The 23,975-nt window shown below is 46.9% G+C and overlaps 1 protein-coding gene across 2 annotated transcripts in view; it reads right to left on the bottom strand.

Annotated features, from left to right (window-relative positions):
- The window catches only part of kiaa0825 (KIAA0825 ortholog), a 608,024-nt gene that overhangs the window by 379,707 nt on the left and 204,342 nt on the right, over positions 1–23,975 (bottom strand). For both annotated transcript variants that reach the window (XM_041185961.1, XM_041185962.1), the window contains one exon: positions 9,499–9,618. In XM_041185961.1, coding sequence (XP_041041895.1) covers positions 9,499–9,618 — 120 coding nt within the window. The remainder of the gene's footprint in view (positions 1–9,498; positions 9,619–23,975) is intronic.

The raw sequence follows: 23,975 nt of genomic DNA, 5'->3' as shown, positions 1-23,975 counted from the left end.
CAGTGCCAATACCATGTGAAAATGCTCCTGCCGTGGATATGCAGTGGTGACCCTAATAGTCGCTTGATCGAAGGATTATGACAACATGCAGTGAGGACACTCCACAGATCTTCAGATAGCCTCTTAGAATGTCTGACTCCTGTCTGTCAGAGGGCAGCTCATTTGCACTCCATGATCAGGGCCATATCATTGATGCAGTCATGAAAATTTTGACGCATCTGATGCTGCATCCACCTTCAAGACCTCAATCCTTCGGGAGCTGGTGCAGAGCATCACTGATCGCAGATGCTGGTGTGATGGGGTCCAGCCCCACCTTAAAGGTGCTGAGAGCACACAGAGAGAATGAGAGAACTCTGTGGTGCCTGCCCACTATATTCTGGCAGCAATGACAGCACGGCCAAGGTGCAGGCATCAGTGACGTTTCCAGGGAGTGTGGGGCTAGACCATCACTATGGTCTGAAGGCTGCACAGAGCACAGAGAAGAAGCCCTGGACTGAGGTACTGCTTTTTATCTTGTGCAGAAAGGTTTCACATCCGAGTGACAAGAACACTGTTCATCGGAAAAAGAGAACAAGGGGTCACAGGCAGGGAGAATTCTTAGGAGTTTATTGACAATAGTGAACAGTATGTACAAGTGAACAACACCCGTGCCCGTTCTGTGCAACTACTTTTACTTAACTTTCCTAACCCTGCTGCTACGTCTTGATGCACCCTGGAAATCCACAGCGGAGGTAGAGGCAGCCCGCTGACTGTGACCCCTGGCTGTGATGACTTTGGCGGACGTCATCTGGAGGGCCAAGACTTAGTGGGCCCCTGCCTGCTTTCGTGGTCCTGCTGTATGACAGTGGCACCCTCCTCGGCCTATGAAGCTAGAACTGCGAAGGTCACAGGAAGAGGGGATTCGGATGGGCAGGTCACTCCAAGTCAGCTGGATGGATGGCCCTGGGACGTGCACCTGCTGATCCTCCTCCCTATGGATGCCCGAGGGCCCCTGGCTGACGCCCTGAGCGGTGGAAGGGATGGCTGGAGTGAGATCGTGCTGCCCAACACCCCTCCTGCATACACACTGTTGGAGGCCAACTGTGCAACTGTGGCATCGATGGAGTTAAACCCGTGCACCAGTGCAGGAGTGACGTCCTGGACCAAGGTCTCCATGGCAGCCGCCATCTTGCCAATGTTGACCTTGGTGCGTTGCAATGCCAGCGCTATCACCTCAGCCTGAAGACTGATGGACTCCTCCATCGTGCCTTGCAATCTGAGGAGTGCAACAGACATGCCTTCCTGATGTTCCCTAACTTGCCTTTGCAACTCCAGCAACTGTGACATGACCGAGTCAGAGGCTCATCATCTGACTCGGACTCGGCAACATTTTGGCCTCGAGCAGTCCTCCAAATGCCGGGGACCTGGGCAGTCCCTGCATCCGCCTGCTGTGTGTCAGCAAGTACGGTGTGCTCACCAGATTGTGATCCCGAGGCTAAAGGTCCCACCAAGGTGGTGTCTCTGCGCTGGTGGAGGATGTGGGTGAGCGCTGTGACGGGTCTTCAAGGAAGGTTTCTTTGGGGTTTGATTGGAGGCCCTGAGTCATGGACTCTGTCGGCTGTTTGGCAGATGTGCTTGTGAAAGCAAGGGGTGATAATTAGTGCATAGCAGTGGCCTGTGAATGAGGACACATCAATCACAGCATGGTTGTCCGATGGATGTTGCACTGCTGGATCCTCACCCGGTACAGCAGCGCCAACCTCACCAGCAGCACAGGACCAGTCATCGCCGGTCAGCTGGGTGGCTCTGTTTTCGAATTCTGTCAGAACTTTGATCTCTGGCATCCCTCTACCTGTCTGCGGCCTTTCCCCCTTGTTGTGTGCCAGTTGTCCTGCATGAATAGAGATGGGGAGAGTGTATCAGGATGCCTGACAGGCCAGATGATAAGCATGCCTGGTCTATGTGGGTGGTGAGTGGTCCCATGGACAGGATGGGGACAATGGCAGTGTGTGTGAAAGAGTGAATGGCGATGTCCTTTGCACTGGCTGTGAGTGAGGGCCCTGTGGATGTGTGATGCGTTTGTGAATATGAGAGTTGGGAATGATGAGGACCAGAGGAGATCATTCATCCTTTTGCAGCAATGGGTGGCTGTCCTCCTCTGCAGGGCGTTTGAGCTGATCACTGGTGCCACCGCCTCCCAAGCCGGGTTGGTGACTTTGCTGGCCATCCTGTGGCCAGAGCGGGGGTATAGCACATCCCGATGGGCCTCCATGGATTCCAGCAGTCGCTTGAGGGACCCATCATTGAAGTGGGGGGCTGCAGTCTTTTTCCCTTGGATAGCCATGCCTCCCAGGCAGCGGTGGTGAGCTGGTGGCTGCTTTTTAAAGATGGTGGCTGACGTGATGCAACAGCAAGGTGATGGCGGGTGGCCGAATGAGAGCTCACTCGCCATGCAAACGCGTGTTTCGTGGGAGTGAGTAAATAATGAGGCGGGCTCAGGATGATATGGTGTGAAAAGTCGCCATTTTCGTTGGCGGGTAGGACTCCATTTTACCTGCCCGCTTAGTGCAATTCTGGGAAAATTCCACCCAGAGTTAACATTTTGAGTCCATGTGACTCTTCTTCAGAGCTAAAGAGAGACAGAAATTTTAATGGATTTGGTACTGTGGCAGAGCAGGTGGAACAGTTAGAGCAAGATAGAAGGAGAGGGATAGGTGGGAGCTCAGGAGACATTGAGCAAAGAGTTTATGGACACAAGGCAAAGGGAGTGTTAATGGTAGTGTTAAAGACTAAAGAAGGTGCTGGTGGTGGCATAAAGGTAAGTTGGCAGAATATGTTAACAGCAGAACAATGGTCAGTGCCCTGTGAAAGCAAAACATAAGAACGAGTGACAGATGGCCTGGTGGCGGTGGCTGGAGGGCGGCGAGGGGAACAAATTGGATTAAAAAAGGGGTCAAGATGGAGTAGAGAGTTCATGGTTTGAACTCAATGTTAAATCCAGAAGGCTATAATGTGCCTTACCAGAAGATGAGGTACTGTTCCTCCAGTTTGCATTGGGTTTCACTGGAACATTGCAGCAGGCCAAGGACAGACATGTGTCATGACAGCAAGATGGTGAGTTGAAATGGCAACTGACAGAAATGTCTGCGTCATGCTTGCGGAGTAAAAGTGTTCCGCAAAGGGGTCACCGAGTCTGCATTTAGTCTGCCCAATGTCGAGGAGACCACATTGGGAGCAGCGAATATAGTAGATCAAATTGAAATAGGTGCAAGTGAAGCGCTACTTCACCTGAAAGGAGTGTCTGGGGCCTTGAATGGTGAGGAGGGAGGAGGGAGGAGGGGCAGGTGTTTCACCTTCTGTGATTGTATGGGAAGGTGCCATGGGAAGGGAATAAGGAGTTGAGGATGATGGAGGAGTGGGCCAGGCTACCACCGAGGAAACGGCCTCCATGGAATGCTGACAGGGTGGGGTGACTCCAGCACCATGCTAGACTTGGCAGAAATAGTGGAGGATGATCCTTGGAATGTGGAGGCTGAGGGGTGAAATGTGAGGACAAGGGGTACCTATCATGGTTCTGGGAAGGAGGGGAAGAGGTGAGGGCTTAGGTGCGGGAGATGGGTCGGACACGGTTGAGGGCCCTATCAACCCGTTGTTTCAGGAAAAGGGAAGACATGTCAGAACCGCCGTTTTGGAAGGTAACATTATGGGACAGATGCGACAGAGGCAGAGGAACTGGGAGAATGGGATGGAATCCTTACAGGAAGCAGGGTTTGAGGAACTGTAGTCGAGATAGCTGTGGGAGTCGGTGGGCTTGTAATGAATATTGGTAGACAGTCTATCCCCAGGAATGGAGACAGAGAGGTCAAGGAAGGGAAGGGAAGTATCAGAGATGGACCATGTGAAGGTGAGATAGGGGTGGAAATTGGAAGCAAAATCAATAAATTTTTCCAGGTCCAGGTGAGAGCATGAAGTGACACCAATTCAGTCATCTATGTAACAGAGAAAAAGTAGGGCTGGAACAAGGAACATTCTACATACCTCACAAAAAGACAGGCGTAACTGGGACCCATGCGGGTACCTTTTATTTGGAGGAAGTGAGACAAGTTAAAGGAGAAATTTTTCAGTGAGAACAAGTTCAGCCAAGCGGAGGAGAGTGGTGGTGGATGGGGATTGTTAAGGCCCATATATATCCCTTTGTAGTCTCCTTATGTCCTCGAATTGGCTGGGCCATTTAAAGTGTAAAGGACAAACAGACCCAGTTTTCACTCCAGGAATAGCCTCAAACTGCAGTGTGTGTTCCATGACTTTATGGTGGAGATGTAGATGTTCTTGAAGACCAAATAAGGCACGTAGAATTGTAAAGCTGTCAAGTTATTTAAATCCACTCCCCTTTAAAATTTGAAAAAAAAACTTCTGAAAATTTCAATATCTGTTTGTTGACATAATTCTAAGCGCTATTATTATAGCATTATAACTATATGACTGCTTGCCACAACCAATCATTATCAGAGTGGTGACTGTAGGTTCACAGTTTGACAGCTCAAAAACATATTAGAGGATTAGCTGTCTTTGATGTGGGGTTCTGAATACAAATGCTTGTTTTTTAAGGAATTTAAATGTATTGAATGGGCTTTCAGGAATGGGACATTTTGATATAATGAACTCTGTAATTGATATTTAGAATTTTATTTTATATCATTACAGTATGGCTTATGATGGATACTGGATCAGTTGGCACGGAAGGTGCAAGGGCAAATGATGGTGGGTGGGGGGCATAGGTTGGCGCGAAGTTATCATAAGTGGCATAAAGAGCCATACAGATGAGTTGGGGGGGGACATGAGTTGACACTAAATTGGTAAAGGGGCTATAAGAGGCCATGGGGGATAGGTGGGGAGTCATGAACTGTCACTAAGTTGGTATGGGGACGAGAAGGGGCCATGAGGATGGGTGGAGGCATGGGTTGACATGCAATGTATGAGGGGCCATGAGTTGGCATGGATGGAGCTTGGGGAGTGGGTGGACTTTGAGAGTGTGTGAAGACTGAGGGCTAGCAACTTAATACTTAACAAAACAACTGGGACAAAGTTCCAAAGAACCGAGGCAGGCCTTTAAACCAGCCTGCCTTGGCACTTAGCAGCTCATCTGGCATCCTCCGATCTCTGGCTGGGGGTGGCAGACCTGACTCCAACTACACCCACCCACCACCATTCCCACAATCCTATTCCCCCTGTGCACACCCCCGCCCTCCCCCATCACCCCCTACCTCCCGACCCCTGAGCAAAAACTTTTTCCCAAGGCGGGCGTGCTGAGCCGGGAAATTTTCTGACTTGAGCTGCCCATCTTGGGAGCTAAGATCTGGCCCTGCAGTGAATTACTGAAATGCACAAAATTGGGAGTGGAACTGAAAAAGAATAGAAGTGGCAATGGCATGGACTATAAGGAGAAATCACAAACATCAGAGGCCGCACTAACAGATGGGCTAAAAAATAATAAAAATACTGAGAACGGTGCCAAGAAAACACATAAATAGGTAGAAGATTGACTAAAAAGACTGACAAGGTGGGGCTGCACAAGGCCAACTGAAAACTGAAATAAGTTGTAACATTGTACAGCTGATATACAGGAACTTTTGGCTAATGGCAAAATAAAAACTTTACAGTTTTTCTAGCAGGGAAACCAAACCGTGTTTTTACCATTATGAACAACTTATCATGCCTTATGAACAGCCTTACAAATAAATAACTGATGATAAAACGGATACTGTATAAATAATGGAACTTCTGCAAGAAGGCTAGAGGTGAAATATTTATTGGAAGGAAGAAGCTGATCAGAGGCAACAGCATGAGATGAAATAAAAAGATGATAATATAAAGTCCTGGTTGATCAAGTATAGAAGGTACCTGTGAAGGCTCAAGAAGCTAATGGGGGGTGGAAGGCAATTTAAGGTGGGCTTTTACTAAATAGTTTAGACAAATAACTTGACTTTAATTGGGCATCTTGTAATGAAATTAATCTTTATCGGACCATAAGGACCCGTCAATTATCCAACTGTGTCCAACCCTGAAACTTTGGGAGGCTTCAGCGCAGTGAGTAGAGGAGAGAAATTCCTAAGTGTAGATCCGCGCTCACACTCTTGGAGAGTTTGAGAATTCATGAAGGCATGAGGTACCGAGAAGAGAAGTGGAAGAAGAAAGAAAGTGCAATTCATGCATTGGAAAGATTAAAATTATTACACTTTCCATTTCTTATACGTGGTGCAACATCATTGAAAAACACAGCATCCACATGCACGCTGATAACATCCAGCTCTACATCACCACTACCTCTCTTGGCCACTCCGTTGTCTCATGTTGTCAGACTGCTTGTCCAATATCCAGGACTGGGTGAGCAAAAACTTCCACTAACTAAATATTGGGAAGACCAAAGCTAATGTCTTCAGTCCCTACCACAAACTCCATTCCCTAGCCATTGGCTCCAATCCTGTCCCTGGCAACTGTCTGAGGCTGAACCAAACTATTCGTAACTTTGGTGTCGTATTTTGGATGAGCATCCATCCACATATATGCACCAACAGTAAGACCCCCTATTTCCACCTCCATAACATTGTCCGATTCTGCCCCTGCTGTGGACACCTTCATCCATGTCTTTGTTACTTTCAAAGCTGACTAGCCAATCCATTCCTGACCAGCCTTCCATGTTCTATCCTCCATATATTTGAGGTAATATAAAACTCTCGCCAGTATTCAAACACATTAAGTAACATTCACCCATCAGCCCTGTGACTTACTTTGGCTCCTGGTTAAGAAACACCTCAGTTTTAAAATTCAAGTCCTTGTTTTCAAATCTCTCCATGACCTTATTTCTCCCATCTCTGTATTCCCCTCCAACTCCACAACCCTCTGAGATATATGCGTTCCTCCAATTCTGACTTCTTGAGCTTAATCGATGTTAATTGCGTTGCCAATGGCCGTCATGCCTTCAGATACCAAGGCCCTAAACTCCGGAATTACCTCTCTAAACATCTTTACCTCTCTACTTCCCTTCTCCACTTAAAACTTATCTCTTTGACCAAGCTTTTGGTCCTCTGAAGCACATTGGATGTTTTCCTACATTAAAGGTACGAATAAAAAGAAGTTGTTATTGTTAAAATCTACCTCTTTGATCAAGCTTTTAATCAACCTTCCTAAAGGTTGGAATTTTCCACTCCCCCACCCCCCCAAATTCGGGACTTGGCTAGCAAAGGGGGGTTGGAGGTTGTAAACTCAGGTGACATGTCGAGGGGCGCCATACCCATTACCTACCCACCTCTGCTGAAATTTTATAATGCACGGCAGACATTGGACAGGCCACAGTTTATAATAACTTGGGGACTCATGCCCATTGTATATGAGTAGATGAATACAAAGATAGGGAGACAATGGCGTAGTGGTAATGTCAGTGGACTAGTAATCCAGAGGCGCAAGCTAATGCTCTGGGAACAAGGGTTCAAATCCCACTCTGACAGCTGGTGAACATTGAATTTAATTAAGAAATTAAATGATTTAATAATAATCTGGAATTGAACTTAGTAGAGCTCAACTCAATTCAAACTAGACTCAGTAATGGTGACCATGAAACTACCAACTACCTCAATTGTTGTAAAAACCCATTGGTTCACTCATGTCCTTTGAGGAAGAAAATCTGGTGTCCTTGCCTGGTCTGGCCTACATGTGCCTCCAGCCCCACAGCAATGAGGTTGACTCTTAACTGCCCTCTGCAGCCACTCAGTTGTACTAAACACAACAGGAAAGTTGAAAGCAATAAATCTGGACGAACCACCCAGCATTGACCTCGGCACTGACAACGACACATCCAGCCCTGTTGACCCTGCAAGGTCCTCCGTACTAACATCTGGGGGCTTGTGCCAAAATTGGGAAAACTGTCCCACAAACCAGTCCAACAATATCCTGATACAGTCATACACATTGAATCATACCTGATTGCCAATGTCCCAGATACCATGATCACCATCCTTGGGTTTGTCATGTCCCACTGGCAGGACAGACCCACTAGAGGCGGTGGTATAGAATCAGGACAGACTTCCCGTGGGAGACCTCAACATTGAATCCGGACCGCATGAAATCTCATAATATCAGGTCAAATATGGGCAAGGAAACCCCTTGCCGATTACTGCCTACCCTCAGCTGATAAATCAATACTCAGCTATGTTATAACCAATTAGCAGCAGCATTCAGGGTGGCAAGGACATAGGATGTACTCTGGCTGGGGGATTTCAATGTCCATCACCAAGAATGGCTTGGTAGTTTGCCTTGTCAGAGGCCAATCATTTCTGTCCCAAGACATTGCAGTAGGAGTTCCTCAGGGTAGTGTCCGAGGCCCAACTATCTTCAGCTACTTCAATGATTTTCTCTCCATCATAAGGTCAGAAGTGGGGATGGTCACAGATGATTGTAAAATATTCAATATTATTTGTAACTTCTCAGATATTGAATGGTTTGTGTCGAAATGGAGCAAGTAATATTCACGCCACACATGTGCCAGGCAATGACCTTCTCCAGCAAGACAGAATCTAACCATTTCCACAGACATTCAATGGCATGGCATTACCATTGCTGAATCCCATACTATCAACAACCTGGGGGTTACCATTCAGAAACTGAACTGGATCAGCCAAATACATACTGTGGTTCTAACAGCAGGTCAGAGGCTGGGAATTCACAACTGTCTCTCCAAAGTCTGTCCACTATCCACGAGGTACAAGTCAGGAGTGTGATGGTATACCCTCCACTTACCTGGGTGAGTGCGGCTCCAACATCCAAGAAGCTCAACACATTCCAGGACAAAGCAGGCCGCTTGATTGGTACCCTATCTACCATCACTCCTTCCACATAGTGGCAGCAGTGTGTACCATATAAAAGATGCACTGCAACTGCTCACCAAGCCTCCTTCAACAGCACCTTCCAACCAGCAGCCTCTTCCAGCTAGAAGGACAAGGGCAGCACACCTGCAAGTTCCCCAACAAGCCACACACCATCCTCACTTGGAACAACATCGCCACTCCTTCACTGTCACTGGATCAAAACTCTGAAACTGCCTTCCTAACAGCACTGTGGATGTACCTACACCAGATGGATTGCAGCGGTTCAAGAGGCAGCTCACCATCGCCTTCTCAAGGGCAATTAGGGATGGGCAACAAATGCTACCCTTGCCAGCAATGCCCACATCACATGAAAGAATTTTAAAAATACATTATCACCCCATATACAGCTCAACGCATCTGAGAGGCATCGATAGGGAGCTATCCTTTCATGGTGGCTTATGTCTGGCTCAAAGGGCTAGTTTTGGTGAGTGACAGTTACCTTGGTGTGTGCCTGTTGCAACAAAATCAGAGTGCATTGATCTTTTTATTAAACCATATTCTTTGTAAAGCTGTGAAATTAAACATGGATGGCAACTCCAAAGTAAAAATAGCAAATCTCATTACCCTCTCACAAAGTATATGGAAACTTTATATTTACCTGCGTAATTCATTTGAAAAACCGGAGAGTTGAATCCAATGTAACCATTCCAGTAAGCCATTATTTATTGGGTCCAATGCCAGCGTAGAGATATATCCAGAGAAACCATTGCAAAATATTCTGACAAAATCAAAATTGAGAACTATAATTAGGAGATTAGTTGAGTTAAAATCAGCAAATCCATCACACTACTAAATAAAGCCAATAAAATAGAGTAACCTGGAGGTTAAAACAATAGGACATCAGGCTTGATTATGACGGCCAAGCTGAAATCTAAGCTTTGACTAACTTTGGCACCTAGTCTTGGCTGGGTTGCCCAGTATAGGAATACAAGGAAGGAAAGCAGAATTTGGCAGATTAGAATGTAGTGGTGGAATTTTCCCAGTTTAGTACCTGACCAAACTGTGGGACTATTTGCAGATGAGGAACCTGTTGATAGCTGGAGACTCTTTGACTGATATTCCCCCTTCAGATTTCCCAGCCAATCAGGAATGGTAGGCGGGTGATGTACTTGGTCTGGCAAAAGAAGGATTTTTAATTAAAGGGACCATGATATAGGTTAGGATGGCTCACAAAATCTTGGATTTTTGAGGCTGCAGCAACCACTGGAATGAATAGGAGACCTGAGAATGCTGGTCCCTAGGTCTCTCAATCTTACCAGGAGGTCCTGTTGTGGGGTCTGACAGGGTGCAGTGAGATGACCACTTTGCAGGATGGGAGGAAGAGGACAGCCTTTCCAATCAAACAGGCATGGATAAAATGGCTGAAGAAGTCAGCAGCCAATATCGTCTCTCAAATCTGGAAACAGTGCACCAAGAGGATCCAGGGCATACAGGATCCTGGGCATTAGAGGTACAGAGTACAAAAGCAAGTAAGTTATGATGAACCTGTATAAAACATTGATTCAGCTTCAACTAGAGCATTGTGCCCAAATCTGAACATAACACATGAGGAAGGCTGTGAAGGCTTGAAAGATGGTGCAAAACAGGTTTATGTGAATAGTTCCAGGAATGAGGGACTTCAGTTACATGGACAAGTTGAAGAAGCTAGGGTTGTTCTCCTTAGAGTAGAAAAGTTTGACAGAAAATTTGGCTTAGATGTTCAAAATCATTACAGGTCTCCACAGAGCAGATAGAGAGAAATTGATCCCATTGGCAGGAGGGTCAAGGATCAGCGGACACATGGAAAAGCAGCAAGAGTTCAGGTCAGTTTAAAGCAGCAAAAGTTCCAGGGATTGAAAAGCAGTGAGAGTTCAGAGGATTGAAAAGTAGCAAGAGTTTGAGTTAGCGTAAAACAGCAATAGTTCCGAGGATTGAAAAGCAGCCGATGTTCCGGGGAGACTTCGGGGCCATAAAGTTCGAGGTGAAGTTTGAAAAAGGAATCAAACCGTGACATCCCAGAAAAGTCATAAATTGATTGGCTAGTGAGTATTGCTGCGGGACTGAGTTTAAACAACTGGCAGATAAAAATATTGAGTATTAATCAGGAACAAGTGAGGAGCCGATGAGTCTTATCTTTTATTTTTGAGTAAGGTTTATTACCACTAGTAAGGTGTGTTAAGTATTAGTAGGATTTATCAGTATTAGTAAGGTTTATTAATAGTAGTAAGGTTTATTAATACCAGTAAGGTTTATTAGTATTGTAAAATTTATTAGTATTGGTACGATTTATTAGCATAGGTAAGATTTATTAGCAAGGTAAACTAATAATTACTGGAATGGCAGACCTCCAAAGTGTACATCCTGTGCTACGTGGAAACTCGAGGATGCTTCCAGTGTCCTGACTAACCATTTATACAAGAAGTGTGGTCAGTTGCAGAAGCTTGAGCTCTAACTTTGGGAACTTGAGCAGCAGTTCGCATAACTGGGAGGTTGAGAGTTGCATGGTAGCACGTTTAAAGATGTGGTCACTCCACAGCTTAAGGGGCTGCAGGGAGAGAGGGAATGGGTGATCATAAGACAGTCAAAAAGGAATAGACAGGTAGTGCTGGAGTCCACTAGGTGCATCCCACTCTCCAACTAGTATTCAGTTCTGAACACTGATGAGAGTGATTAGTCATTAAGGGTGGTAGACAGAGTGACGCTGAAAGGATGTTTCCCCTTGTGGGAGAGACCAGGACTGGGGGACATAGATTAAAAATAAGCGGTCTTGCATTTAAGATGGAGGTGATGAAAATCTTTTTCTCTCTCAAAGGGTTGTGAGTTTGTGGAATTCTCTTCCACAGAGAGTGGTAAAGGCAGCATCATTGAATATTCTTAAGGCAGAGGTAGATAGATTATTGACTAACAAGGGAATCAAAGGATAATGGGGGGTAGACAATAGCGGCATTGAGGCCACAATCAGGTCAGCCATGATCTTACTGAATGGCGGAGCAAGCTCCAGGGGCGAATGCCCTACTTCTGCTCCTAATTCGTATGTTCATATGTTCATCAGGGGGGTGCATCCCGAGCCAAGTCCATGGCAGCACAGGTGGCTCAGCTGTATAGGGTGTTACAAGGAAGACTGAAAGAGCAAGTGATAGGCGATTTAATAGTTGAGAGAATGGATAGGCATTCCTGCAGCCACAGACATGAATCCAGGATGGTGTGTTGCCTCCCTGGTGGAGGGTCAAGGATGTCATGGAGCGGCTGCAGAGCACCCTGAGGTGGGAGGGTGAACAGCTAACAGTTGTGGTCCACATTGCTACAAACGATATAGGCAGAAAGAGGGATGTAGACCTGCAGTCAGAATTTAGGGATCTCAGGGATAGTTAGGAAGTTAGCAAGCAGGATCTCAAAAGAAGTAATCTCGGGATTATTCCCAGTACCACGCGCAAGTGAGTATCGAAATGGAGTAAAGCAAATGAATGCATGGCTGGAAAGATGGTGCAGGAGGGAAGGCTTTAGATTCTTGGAACACTTGGACCAGCTCTCGGGGAAGATGTGACTCATCCAGGTCAAACAGGTTGCATCTAAATAGAGCTGGAACTGAGTTCCTTGTCGGACATTTTGCTGGTGCTATTGGGGAGGGATTAAACTAATTTGGCAGGGATGTGGAAACCAGGAGGTAAAATTGGAGAGGAATACCTAAGTACACAGAATACTGGGAGAGATAGATAGCACTAAAATAGGGAATAGTAAATTAGTAGGTGGGGTCAGAGTAAGGGAGAAAGTAATGAAGTCGAAATCAGGTTAAATGTGTGTGTACATAAATGCAGGGAGTGTAGTAAATAATATTGGTGAGTTGCAGGTGCAGACTGCCATGTGGAAATATGTTGTTGTGGTAAGAACAGGGACCTGGCTCAAAGGAGGGCAAGACTAGGTGTACTCCTGGATACAAGGTGTTCACTGATTAAGGGGAGCCTTGCAGTGCTGGGGACCGAGGATGTCCCAGAAGGGTCAAGGGCAGAATCTATCCGGCTAGAGCTAAGGAACAAAAGAAGGGCATTTACATTGCTCAGTGTAGTTTATAGACCATCAACTAATAGAAAGGATGTAGAGGAACTAATTTACAAGAAAATTACAGCGAGGTGAAAAAATTATGGAGTGGTTAAAATGGGGTTTTTACTTTTCTGAATATAGACTAGGATAGTAATAATGTGAAGGGCAAAGAAGAGCAGAGATCCTAGAGTGTGATCAGGAAAATTTACTACAACCGTATGTTTTCAGTCTAATGACTGGGTGGGAGCGGAGGCAGCTGGACATGCGAGAGACACCCCTACTCAGGCAGCGGATAAGTAGAGGGCGAAGCTAGGGGCCTTCACTGCCCTTCCGGGAGCGGAGACAGATGCATCTGCGAAGGTCACCTCTACTCGGGCAGTGGATAAGTAGAGGGCGAGGCTCAGGGCCTTGACCCACCTTCCGGGAATGGAGACAGCCAGACCTGTTTGGGACACCAACTCGGGCAGCGGGCTGAGTTTGAAAAGAAAATCCCGAGTGACATCACAGGAAAACTGTAAGCTCATTGGTTTGTGAGAAGCTGCTGTTAGGGAGTGCATTTAAATAGCTTAAAACTAGAAAAACATATCATTTATAAAGAGGTAGCAACTTGGATTTCAATAGGTAAGTAAAGTTAAATCAAGTCAAAGTGAAATAAAGTAATAAAGTAAATCAAAGTAAGATAGCTTAAGTGTTGTAAAGTTACTAGTAATTTATTCTAGTTACTCTAAGTGTAATAAATAGTTCCTAGAGTTATGGGATGGCAGGTCAGCTCAGCCTAGTGGAGTGTACATTCTGCGGTAAGTGTGAAGTCGTGGATACACCATGTGTCCCTGACAAACACATCTGTAGGAAGTGTTACCAGCTGCACAAGCTTCAGCTCCAGGTTTTGGAACTAAAGCGGTGGCTGGAGTTACTGTTGTGCATCCGCGAGGCAGAGGGCTACATGGATAGCTCGTTTAGGGAGGTGGTCACACCACAGGTCAGAAGAATACAGCCAGACAGGGAATGGGTGACTGCCAGGCAGTCTAAGAGAACGAGGCAGGTAGTGGAGGAGTCCCCGGAGTCTATCCTGCTTGCTAATTGGTTTTCCATTTTGGATGTTGATGAGGGCTATGGTTCCTCAGGGGAATGCAGCCAGAGCCAAGCCTGTGGTACCATGGGCAGCTCAGCTGTACAGGGGGGGGAGGAAGGAGAATGGCAGGGCAACAGTGATAGCGGATTCCATAGTCAGGGGATCAGATAAGTATTCCTGCAGCAGTAAACGTGACTCCAAGATGGTGTGTTGCCTCCCTCGTGCCAGGGTCAAGGATGTCATGGAGCAGCTACAGGACATCCTTCGGGGGGAGGGGGATCAGCCAGAAATTGTGGTCCACGTTGGTACCAATGATATAGGCTGGAAGAGGGATGAGGTCCTGAAAGCAGATATTAGGGAGTTAGGAAGGAAACTAAAAAGCAGGATCTCAAGAGCAGTAATCTCAGAATTACCCCCAGTGCCATGTGTTAGCATAGGAATAGGACGATTGGTTGATTAAATATGTGCTGGAGGACTGGTGTAGGAGGGAGGGCATCAGGTTTCTGAGGCATTGGGACCGGTTCCAGGGCAGGTGGGACCTGTGATAAAAACAAAATACTGCGGATGCTGGAAATCCAAAACAAAAACTGAATTACCTAGAAAAACTCAGCAGGTCTGGCAGCATCGGCGGAGAAGAAAAGAGTTGACGTTTCGAGTCTTCATGACCCTTCTTCAGAGTCATACGGACTCGAAATGTTAACTCTGTCTTTCTCTCCACAGATGCTGTCAGGCCTGCTGAGTTTTTCCAGCAATTTTTGTTTTTGTTGCAGATTTACAGCACCTGCAGTATTTTGCTTTTATATCAATGTGTGGAACCTGTTTGGGTGGAGCTAAGAAACAGCAAAGGGCAGCAGACATTGTTGGAGTTGTTTATAGGCCACCAGTGTTGGAAATGTGGGTAATATGGTATTGATCAAGAGATGAGAGAAGCATGTAGCATGGGCAATATATTAATCATGGGTGACTTCAATCTGCATATAGACTGGGTAAACCAATTGAGCACTAACACTGTGGAAGACAAGTTTCTGGAATATGTTAGGGATGGTTTTCTAGAGAAGTATATTAAGGAGCCAACTAGAGGACAGGCTATGTTAGATCTAGTATTATGTAATGAAAAAGGACTAATTAATAATCTTGTTGCAAAGGAACCTTTAGGGATGAGTGACCACAATATGATTAAATTTTACATTATGTTTGAAAGTGAGGTAGTTCACTCTGAAGCAAAGGTGTTAAAGTTGAATAAAGGAAATTATGAAGGCATGAGGGACAAATTGGCTGAGGTGGATTGGCAAAATACATTAAAAGGTAGGACTGTGTATAGACCGTGTTGGTGTTTTTTTAGGATGCTACAAACAAAAGTGATAAAGGAGAGTTGATGGGTGCAGTATACTTGGATTTCAGAAGGCTTTTGATAAAGTCCCCCACAGAAGGTTGATTAGCAAAATAAAGGCACATGGGATAGGAGGCAATATACTGGCATGAATTAAGGATTGGCTAACAGGCAGAAAACAGACAGCAGGAATAAACAAGTCATTCTTGTGTTGGCAGGCTGGGACTAGTGGGGTACTGCAAGGATCAGTACTTAGGACCCAGCTGTTAATATATATCAATGATTTGGATGCGGGGACCAAATGTAATATTTACAAGTTCATGGATCATACAAAGCTAGGTGGGAATGTGTGTTGTGAGGAAGGTGTAAAACAGCTACAGGAGGATTTGGACAGACTTAGTAGGTGGGCAAGAATGGAATATAATGTGGAAAAATGTGATGTTATCAACTTTGGTAGAAGGAACAGATGCGGAGAGTATTTCCTAAATACTAGATTAGAAAGTGTAGATGTACAAAGGGGCCTGGGTATCCTTGTCCATAAGTCACTGAAAGCTAACATGCAGGTGCAGCAGGTGATTAGGAAGGCTGATGGAATGTTATTCTTTATAGCAAAAGGATGAGAGTACAGGAGTAGTAAAGGCTTGCTTCAATTGTATAGAAGCTTAGTTAGGCCGCACCTGCAGTACCAAGCACAGTTTTAGCTCAGAAAGGATATTATTGCCATAGATGGAGTGCAACAAAGGTTCATCAGACTTGTTCCGGGGATGGCGGGACTGTCTCATGAAGAGAGATTGGGGAAACTGGGCCTGTGTTCTCTAGAGTTTCAAAGAATGAGAGGCGATCTCACTGAAACCTACAAAATACTTAAAGGTATTGACAGAGTAGATGCAGGCAAGATGTTTCCCCTGGTTGGGGAGTCTAGAACAAGGGGACAGAATTTCAAAATAAGGGGGAAGCCAGTTAGGACTGGGATGAGGAGAAATTTCTTTACTGAGAGGGTTGTGAATCTTTGGAATTCTCTATCCCAGAGGGCTCTGGAAGCTCAGTCATTGAGTATGTTTAAGGTAGAGATTGATAGAAAACTGATTAACAATAATGTAAAGGGCTATGGGGATAATGTGGGCAAAAGGCACTGAAGTGTTCAGTCAGGCATGATCGTATTGAATGGCAGAGCAGGCTCGACGGGCTGAATGGCCTTCTCCTGTTCCTATGTTCCTAATGAGAAAGAAGGCATTGCTGGACCTGGTTCTTGGGAATGAGATGGGCCAAATGGATCATGTGTCAGTTGGGGAACATTTTGCGGACAATGATTATTGTATTATAAGATTTATGCTGACTATTGAAAAGGACAAAGCAATCCAGAATGATTAAGTAGGAGAAAGCTTGCTTCAATGGGGTAAGAACAAATCTGGGCCAAAAAATTGGAGTCAAAGGTTAAGAGGAAAAACAGCAGCTGAACAACGGACTACCTGCAAAGAAGAGAAAATTCAGGCATAGTCAATGTACATTCCCTCAGAAGGGAAACGTAGGGCAAACAAATCCAGAGATGCCTGGATGACAAAAGAGATAGAAATTAGGATAAAGAACAAAATGTGTGCTTATAATAGGCGTCAGGTAGAAAATACATTTGAGAAACAGGCTGAATATAGGAGGTTCAGAGGGGAGGTGAAAAAGCAAATGAGGGAAGCAAGGAGAGGATATGAAAAGAGATTGGGGTTCCCTTTTATGTTAGTTGCCAAAGTCTTCTTTGGGCATATAAATAATAAAATAGTGGTAAAAGGAGGAATCGGACCAATTAGGGAGCAAAAAGGGGATTTATGCACAGAGGCAGAGGTTATAGCTGAGATGTTAAATGAATACTTTGCATTTGTCTTTACCAAGGAAGACGATGCTGTGCAGACCAAAGTGAGAGAGGAGGTAATTCATATCCTAGAAGGGTTTAAAATTGATAAGGAGGTGATAGTGGATAGGCTGTTTGTGTTTCAAGTTGACAAAGTGCTACGGCTAGATGAGGTGCATTCAAGGAGATGAAGGGAAGTGACAGTTGAAGTTGCGGAGGCACTGGCCATAATTTTTCAGTCTTCCATAGACTCAGGAGTGGTGCCAGAGAACTGGACAATTGCAAGCGTTACACCCTTGTTCAAAAAGGGTGTAAAGATAAGCCCAGCAATTACAGACAACTCAATTTAACTTTGGTGGTGGGGAAACCTCTAAGAAACAATAATTTAGGACAAAATTAATAGTCACATGGACAAATGCAGATTAATTAAGGAAGGTCATCTTGGATTTCTTAAGGGAAAATCATGTGTAACTAACTTGCTGGAGGTTTTTGAAGAGGTAACAGAGAGGATTGATGAGGTTAATACCATTGTTGTATTATACATGGACATCCAAAAGGCATTTCCTCTTCTTTTTAGGCAATCTCTCAGGGTTGAAGGTGACTTGCTTCAATACTAAAAATGAGTTCTCAGGTGACTGAAGAGTCCAATGCACGTCCTACAGTCTCTGTCACAGGTGGAGTAGACGTTGGTAGGAGGAGTGGGTGGGTGGGGTGCCCGGGTTGCCACTTGCTCCTTTTGCTATCGATACTTGGATTCAGCTAGTTCTTTAGGTGATGAGACTCAAGGTGTTCAGCTCCTTCCCGGATGCTTTCCCTCCACTTTGGGCGATCTTGAACCAGAGATTCCCTGATGTCTGCGGGGATGTTGCACTTTTTTCCATGGAGGCTTTGAGGGTGTCCTTGAAGTGTTTCCTCTGCCTTCCTAGGGCTCGCTTGCCACTTCGAAGCTCTGAGCAGAGCGCTATTTTGGGAGTCTCATGTCAGGCATATGGACAATGTGGCCCACCCAGCGCAGCTGATTGAGCTTGGTCAATGCTTCAATGCTGGGGATATTGACCTGAGCGAGAACACTGACGTTGGTTTGCCTATCCTGCCAATGCATTTGCAGGATCTTGCAGAGGTAGTGCTGGTGGTACTTCTCCAGAATTTTGAGATGCCTGCTGCACATAGTCCACATCTCTGAACCAGAGGGAAGGATGGGTATCATGACTGCTCTGTAAACCATGAGCTTGGTGTCGGGTTTGAGGTTCTTTCCTTCAAAAACTCTCTTCCTCAGGTGGTATCGAACCTCATTGTCAATGTCTGCCCATGTTGACAGTAGGCAAAAGGCATTTGCTGAATGACAGATTTGTGGGCAAAGTAATAGCTCATGGAATAAAAGGGACAGTAGCAACGTGGGCCGGAATTTTCCAGCCCTATTGGCATCATGGTGGACACGGGTGGTGTATGGCGAGAAGGCCAAAAAATCAGTTTCACACTGGTGTGAAAGCACAGTGGGATCATCCGATGGTGTCCGCCGTGGCACAGTGCCAATCCACCGGAGGCCAGAGGAACCCACTTTGCATCCCACTAATGGAATGCAAAGTAAGGCCTGACTGGAATTGTCACCCCATGCCAGATTTACCACACTGGCCCAGAATACGTCTGGACAAGTGTGAGTGCAGAAGTCTGGACATGTCATTTCGCCCTTGCTCAGATCACGGACATCCGAGGAACTACTGGACCCTGGAGGAACACGAGCACCGCATACTGGGTGAATTCTCATGGACTTGGCTCCACTGCGAATCAGCTCACGAAAGGTGGGGGGCCTCTATTGATGTCCTGGGCCTGATTCAAAATATCATGGTTTTCGCCATAGGCTGCTACACATGATCGGTGAGGGGGGTGAAGAGCAAGGTCCAGCAGTAAGTGGGAGAGGAAGGTGTAGTGGGGGAGGGGGTGACGGAAGGGAGGAGAAGATCTAGGTTTGACTGTGAGAGGAAAGTGTAGTTGGGGGGGAGAGGGTGAGGTTGGCAGGGGGGAAACAAAGGTGTCGGAGGGGTGGGGTTGGAAGTGGGGGGGAACGGTGTTGTGGGGGGAGTGAGATTGGGAGGGAGGAGGAGGGAGTACACAGGGAGGAAGGTGTAACAGAGGAGAATGCAGCAAGCACAGAGGGAGGTGTAAGGGGGAGGAAGGTGTAAGGGAAGGAGTTCGGAGGAGAGAAGGAGTTCAGAGGGAAGAAAGAATCCAGAGGAAAAAGGAGTCCAGAGGGAGGAAGGAGTCCAGGGGAGGAAGATGCCTGGGGGGAGGAAGGAGTCCAGGGGGAGGGAGGAGCCTGGGGAGACAAAGGAGTTCATGGATGAAGGAGTCCAGTGGGGAGGGAAGGTGTCGGAGGGGAGGAATGGGTAAGGATGGAGGAAGGAGTAAGGGTGGAGGAGGGAATAAGGGTGGAGGCGGAAGCAAGTGGGGGAAGAGGCGGATGTCCAGGTAAACCTGTAAGGGAGGGGTCTGTGGAGTCAATGACTGCCTCCTGGGGAGCGAACACAGGATGGGTGTGGTCGGGGGGAACGGTGAGTGTGAGAGGGGTTGCAGTGAGCCATGAGGGTTAGAGTGCAATGGTTGCGGTGGAAGGGACAGCAAGGGTGGTTGGTGGAGACTCAGAGGCAGACTCGGACCCTGGGGGTGGGGAGATGGAGATTGGGGAGGTCAATATGAATGGGGATGGGATTCCCAGGGAAGTAGGGAATTTGCACGTTCACTTGGACATCCTGGATGACGGTATGGAGGTGGAAGGTGATGCCAAGGGGATCAACAGTGATGGGGGAAAGATATGGGTGACTGAGGGCGGGGACAGGATGGGGGAGCTGATCAGAAACTTAAAGATTACCATGGCTACTGAAATCGAAAGTGAGCAGAATCTCATGTTGGAAGGGCACAGGTGCTGCATGGAAGTGCAATCAGTGGGTTGGCGGTGATGCAGATCAGCATCAGATGGACAACGGAAAGAGAATCCCAGCAGGCAGCATTGAAAATGTTCAGGACGGTGAGATGAATGTGATGGATGAAGGCTCCATGTGCGTAGGAGAGCTTTTTTATTACTTATGGGGTGTGGGCATCGCTGGCTAGGCCAGCATTTATTGCCCATCCCTAATTGCCCTTCAGAAAGTGGTGATGAGCTGCCTTCTTGAACCTCTGCTGTTCACGTGGCGTAGGTACACTCACAGTGCTGTTTGGGAGGAAGTTCCAGGATTTTGACACAGCGACAGTGAAGGAACAGCAATATATGATATATTTCCAAGTCAGGATGGTAAGTGGCGTGGAGGGGAACTTTCAGGTGGTGATGTTCCCATGTATCTGCTGCCCTTGTCCTTCTAGATGGTAGCAGTCATGGGTTTGGAAGGTGCTGCCTAAGGAGACTTGGTGAATTTTTGCAGTGTAACTTGTAGATGGTACACACTGCTGCCACTGTTCATCAGTGGTGGAGGGAATAAATGTTTGTGGAAGATGTGCCAATCAAGCAGGCTGTTTTGTCTTGGATGGTATCAAGCTTCTTGAGTGCTGCTGGAGTTGCACTCATCCAGGTAAGTGGAGAGTATTCCATCACACTCCTGACTTGTGCCTTGTAGATGGTGGACAGGCTTTGGACAGTGCTTGCATGAGGCTCCGAAAGGCCCTGCTACACACATTCTCTCTCCAGAATCACTAGTTGTCCAGCTGAGTGCAGCTGAACTACTAGTGGTAGGAATCACAAAGCCTGTAAATGAAGCTGAAAGACAACATTACATGTCATTCAGTGAAAGTGAATATATTTTCCGATGATCGTGACAAAATTGTTCACCCATGCAACCACGTGATCCGAATTCTTTAACATTTTTAGGCCTATCACTTCTTTCAGGCGCTGCCCTGACATCTGCAGCAGGGGTGGAGACAACCTGTGTAATAGTTGGGCCTGTTTCCTCTGATGACTTTGCATGCGTCCTCTGGAGATCCAAAGCTTTAAGGGGCCTGGCTTTCTTTGGCTGTTCTCCTGTGGGCCAGCTGTCCCCTCTGCAGTGACAGATGAGACTAAGGGGCTCACAGGCAAAGGGGACTTGAAGGGAGCAGACAGGCTCTAAGATTCCCAAGTTGATGACACGGGGCGTCCAACTGCTGCTCCTCCTCCCTTCAGGTGCCCAAAGGCCCCAGCCTGACTCCTTCAGGGGAAGGAGCATCTGGAGGGACGCTAAAGTGCCTCATTTGCCTCTCGTGTTGCCACTGCAGGAGCTCACCCATGGCTGCTGCAATGGAATACAGGTCTGAGCGCATCTCTGTGTTCTGCTGGACCAAGGTCTCCATGGTGTTTGCTATCCTTTGCATGGAGACCTCCATAAGCACACGTGGGTACCGCTTCACCAGAGAGCATGTGGACACACTTTGATGAGGACTTCCAAAAGCTCTGCGTGATGTTCCCCCGCCTTCTGCTGAATCTCCACGATGAGTTGGAAGGCCAAATCCAACGGCTTGTCATCTGACTCAAAATTCCCAGATGCTTCTTCCCCAGCAGTTCTCTGAGTGTCGGGGAGATCAACTGAACCTGCTTCTTCCTGCTGTGGACATTTGTCCGTGCAGTGACCACCAGATTGTGAACCCAAACCTGCTCCAGCTCTAGAGATGTGTGTCTCTGTGTGTGTCTCTGTGCTTGTGGAGGGTGCGGGTCAGCGCTATAACAGGTCTTCCAGGCTTATTTTGAGCTCTTCAATGGAGGAGTGTCCTCTTGGCTGGAGGTGAGGACCAGGATGGAGCTGAGAGTCTGGCAGGCTGAGGGCATTGGTTACTTCGCAAAGCTGTGAACCAAAGCAGAGATAATTAGTGCATGGCTGCAGAGTTAAACGCAGGAGAGAGCACTCACAGTTGTGCTGAGAAAGGGATGATGTGGTGCAGGATCTTCATGTGGGCGTTTGCTGCCGACCTCACCGTTGCCGCAGGCATGGTTCACGTCCTCATCCATCAGCATGATGGCATGCTCCTCAAAGTGAGTGAGGGGCCTAATGTGGGCCACACCACTCCCATTCTGGGACGTCTCCCTGCTGCTGTGAGCCAGCTTCTCCTGCATGAAAACAGATAGAGAGAGTGTGAGGATGCATGGCAGTGCATGGAATGTTTGTGTGGTGAGCGGAGCCATGAATGGGATGAGGACGTGAGCTCCAGAGGATATGAGCCTGACGGAGATGTGAGGGTGTGTATGAGTTAATGGTGTTGTCCCTTGAGATGTGAGATCCCTGTGGATGTGTGATGGGTTTGTGAGTGTGCGAGTTGAGAGTGATTAGGTGGTTGACTTACCATGGCGGAACGTTCACCCTCTTCCTGCACTGGATGGCTGACCTCCACTGTACTCCGGTGGTGCTGACTGCCACTGCCTCCCAGGCTGGATTGGTGACTCTGGTGGACCTCCTGCGGCCAGAGTGGGGCTAGAGGACATTGCGGTGGTCTTCCACTACATCCAGCAGGCTCCCCAGAGAGGTGTCATTAGATTTGGGGGCTGCCATATTCTTTGCTTTTGGGGCCCTCTGTCACCTGGACCAGTCCTGGTCTGTATACATGAAGTAAGCATGTGCTCTGGTGCACTTTAAATATGGTGCCCAGAGCGAGGAAGCGCTGAGGTACAGCGGGGCGGGCAAATCCGAGCCTACCTACCAGCAATCTGGTGTGTTCCCCGTGAATGCATTATTAATAAGGCAGGATGCGCCAGGAATGGCATGATATGCCATGAAAACCCACCATTGCAGCCAGCAGGCAAAACAACCTTTTTCCCACCCACTACCACGCTTTGTGCAAATCTGGGATACATTCGCCCATGGATACAAATTTGGCTGAGTGACAGGAAACATAGGGCAAGATTTTTGGGTTGTCTGGCGGGTGGACCCTGGAGTGTCCAGCAACTGGGTCACTGACCGTGATCGGCTCCCCCGGCCGCGATTTCACCCTGGATGACCAATTGATAGCCAGCGTGAAAGGCGCACTGAAAGGCTCAGCACTGCCGGGGTGGAGGCGGGAGAAGGGTGAGCACTAAAGTTTGCGTGAGCGTGGGGGAGCACGCAATGAAAGTTCCCTGAAGGCAGCACCGTCATGGAGCGGAAGAATTTTAAACCATGAAATAAATATTTAACAATGCAGGAAAGAATGCTCACACATCAGACTCCCTCGCGTGAACATATAGATTACAAAAATTCTGTTAAAACATTTTTTCTTTAAATCAGTATTGGAAACCTCATCCCACCCATGGATGAGGTTTCCTCAAAAATGCAAAGATTACCTGGCCAATTCACCCGCCCGTCAACCGTAACATTGGACGGGCAACATAAAACCATACTTAATTAATACATTATTGGCTTTAATAGGCCTCTTGATTGTCGGTAGGCACGCTACTGATTCTTGCGCGTGCCCACTGACTGAAATATCGTGCGAGTGTGCAATGACATTGGGATGCTCGCCCGACATCATCTCACTGTATTTTACGCTAGATCGGGTCAGGCGCGCACCTGCCCGCGGGAAGTGAAATTCTGCCCATACAGTCGTGGTTAATGGATGTTTTTTTTAGATTGGAGGAAGGTTTGTAGTGGAGTTCCCCAGAGGTCAGTTTTGGAACCCTTGTTTTTCCTGGTATATATTAATGACCTAGACCATGGTGTATAGGGTACAATTTCAAAACTTGTGGATGATACAAAATTTCGAAGCATTGTGAAACGTGAGGAGGATACTGTAAAACTTCAAAAGGACATGGACAAGTTGGTGGAATCGGCGGACAGGTGGCAGATCAAGTTCAGTGCCGAGAAATGTGAAGTGATTCATTTTGATAGG

This window comes from Carcharodon carcharias, chromosome 4 (assembly GCF_017639515.1).
Source record: "Carcharodon carcharias isolate sCarCar2 chromosome 4, sCarCar2.pri, whole genome shotgun sequence".
NCBI lineage: Eukaryota > Metazoa > Chordata > Chondrichthyes > Lamniformes > Lamnidae > Carcharodon > Carcharodon carcharias.
Note: the sequence above shows the minus strand (reverse complement) of the source record. Positions and strands in the feature narration are given on the sequence as shown.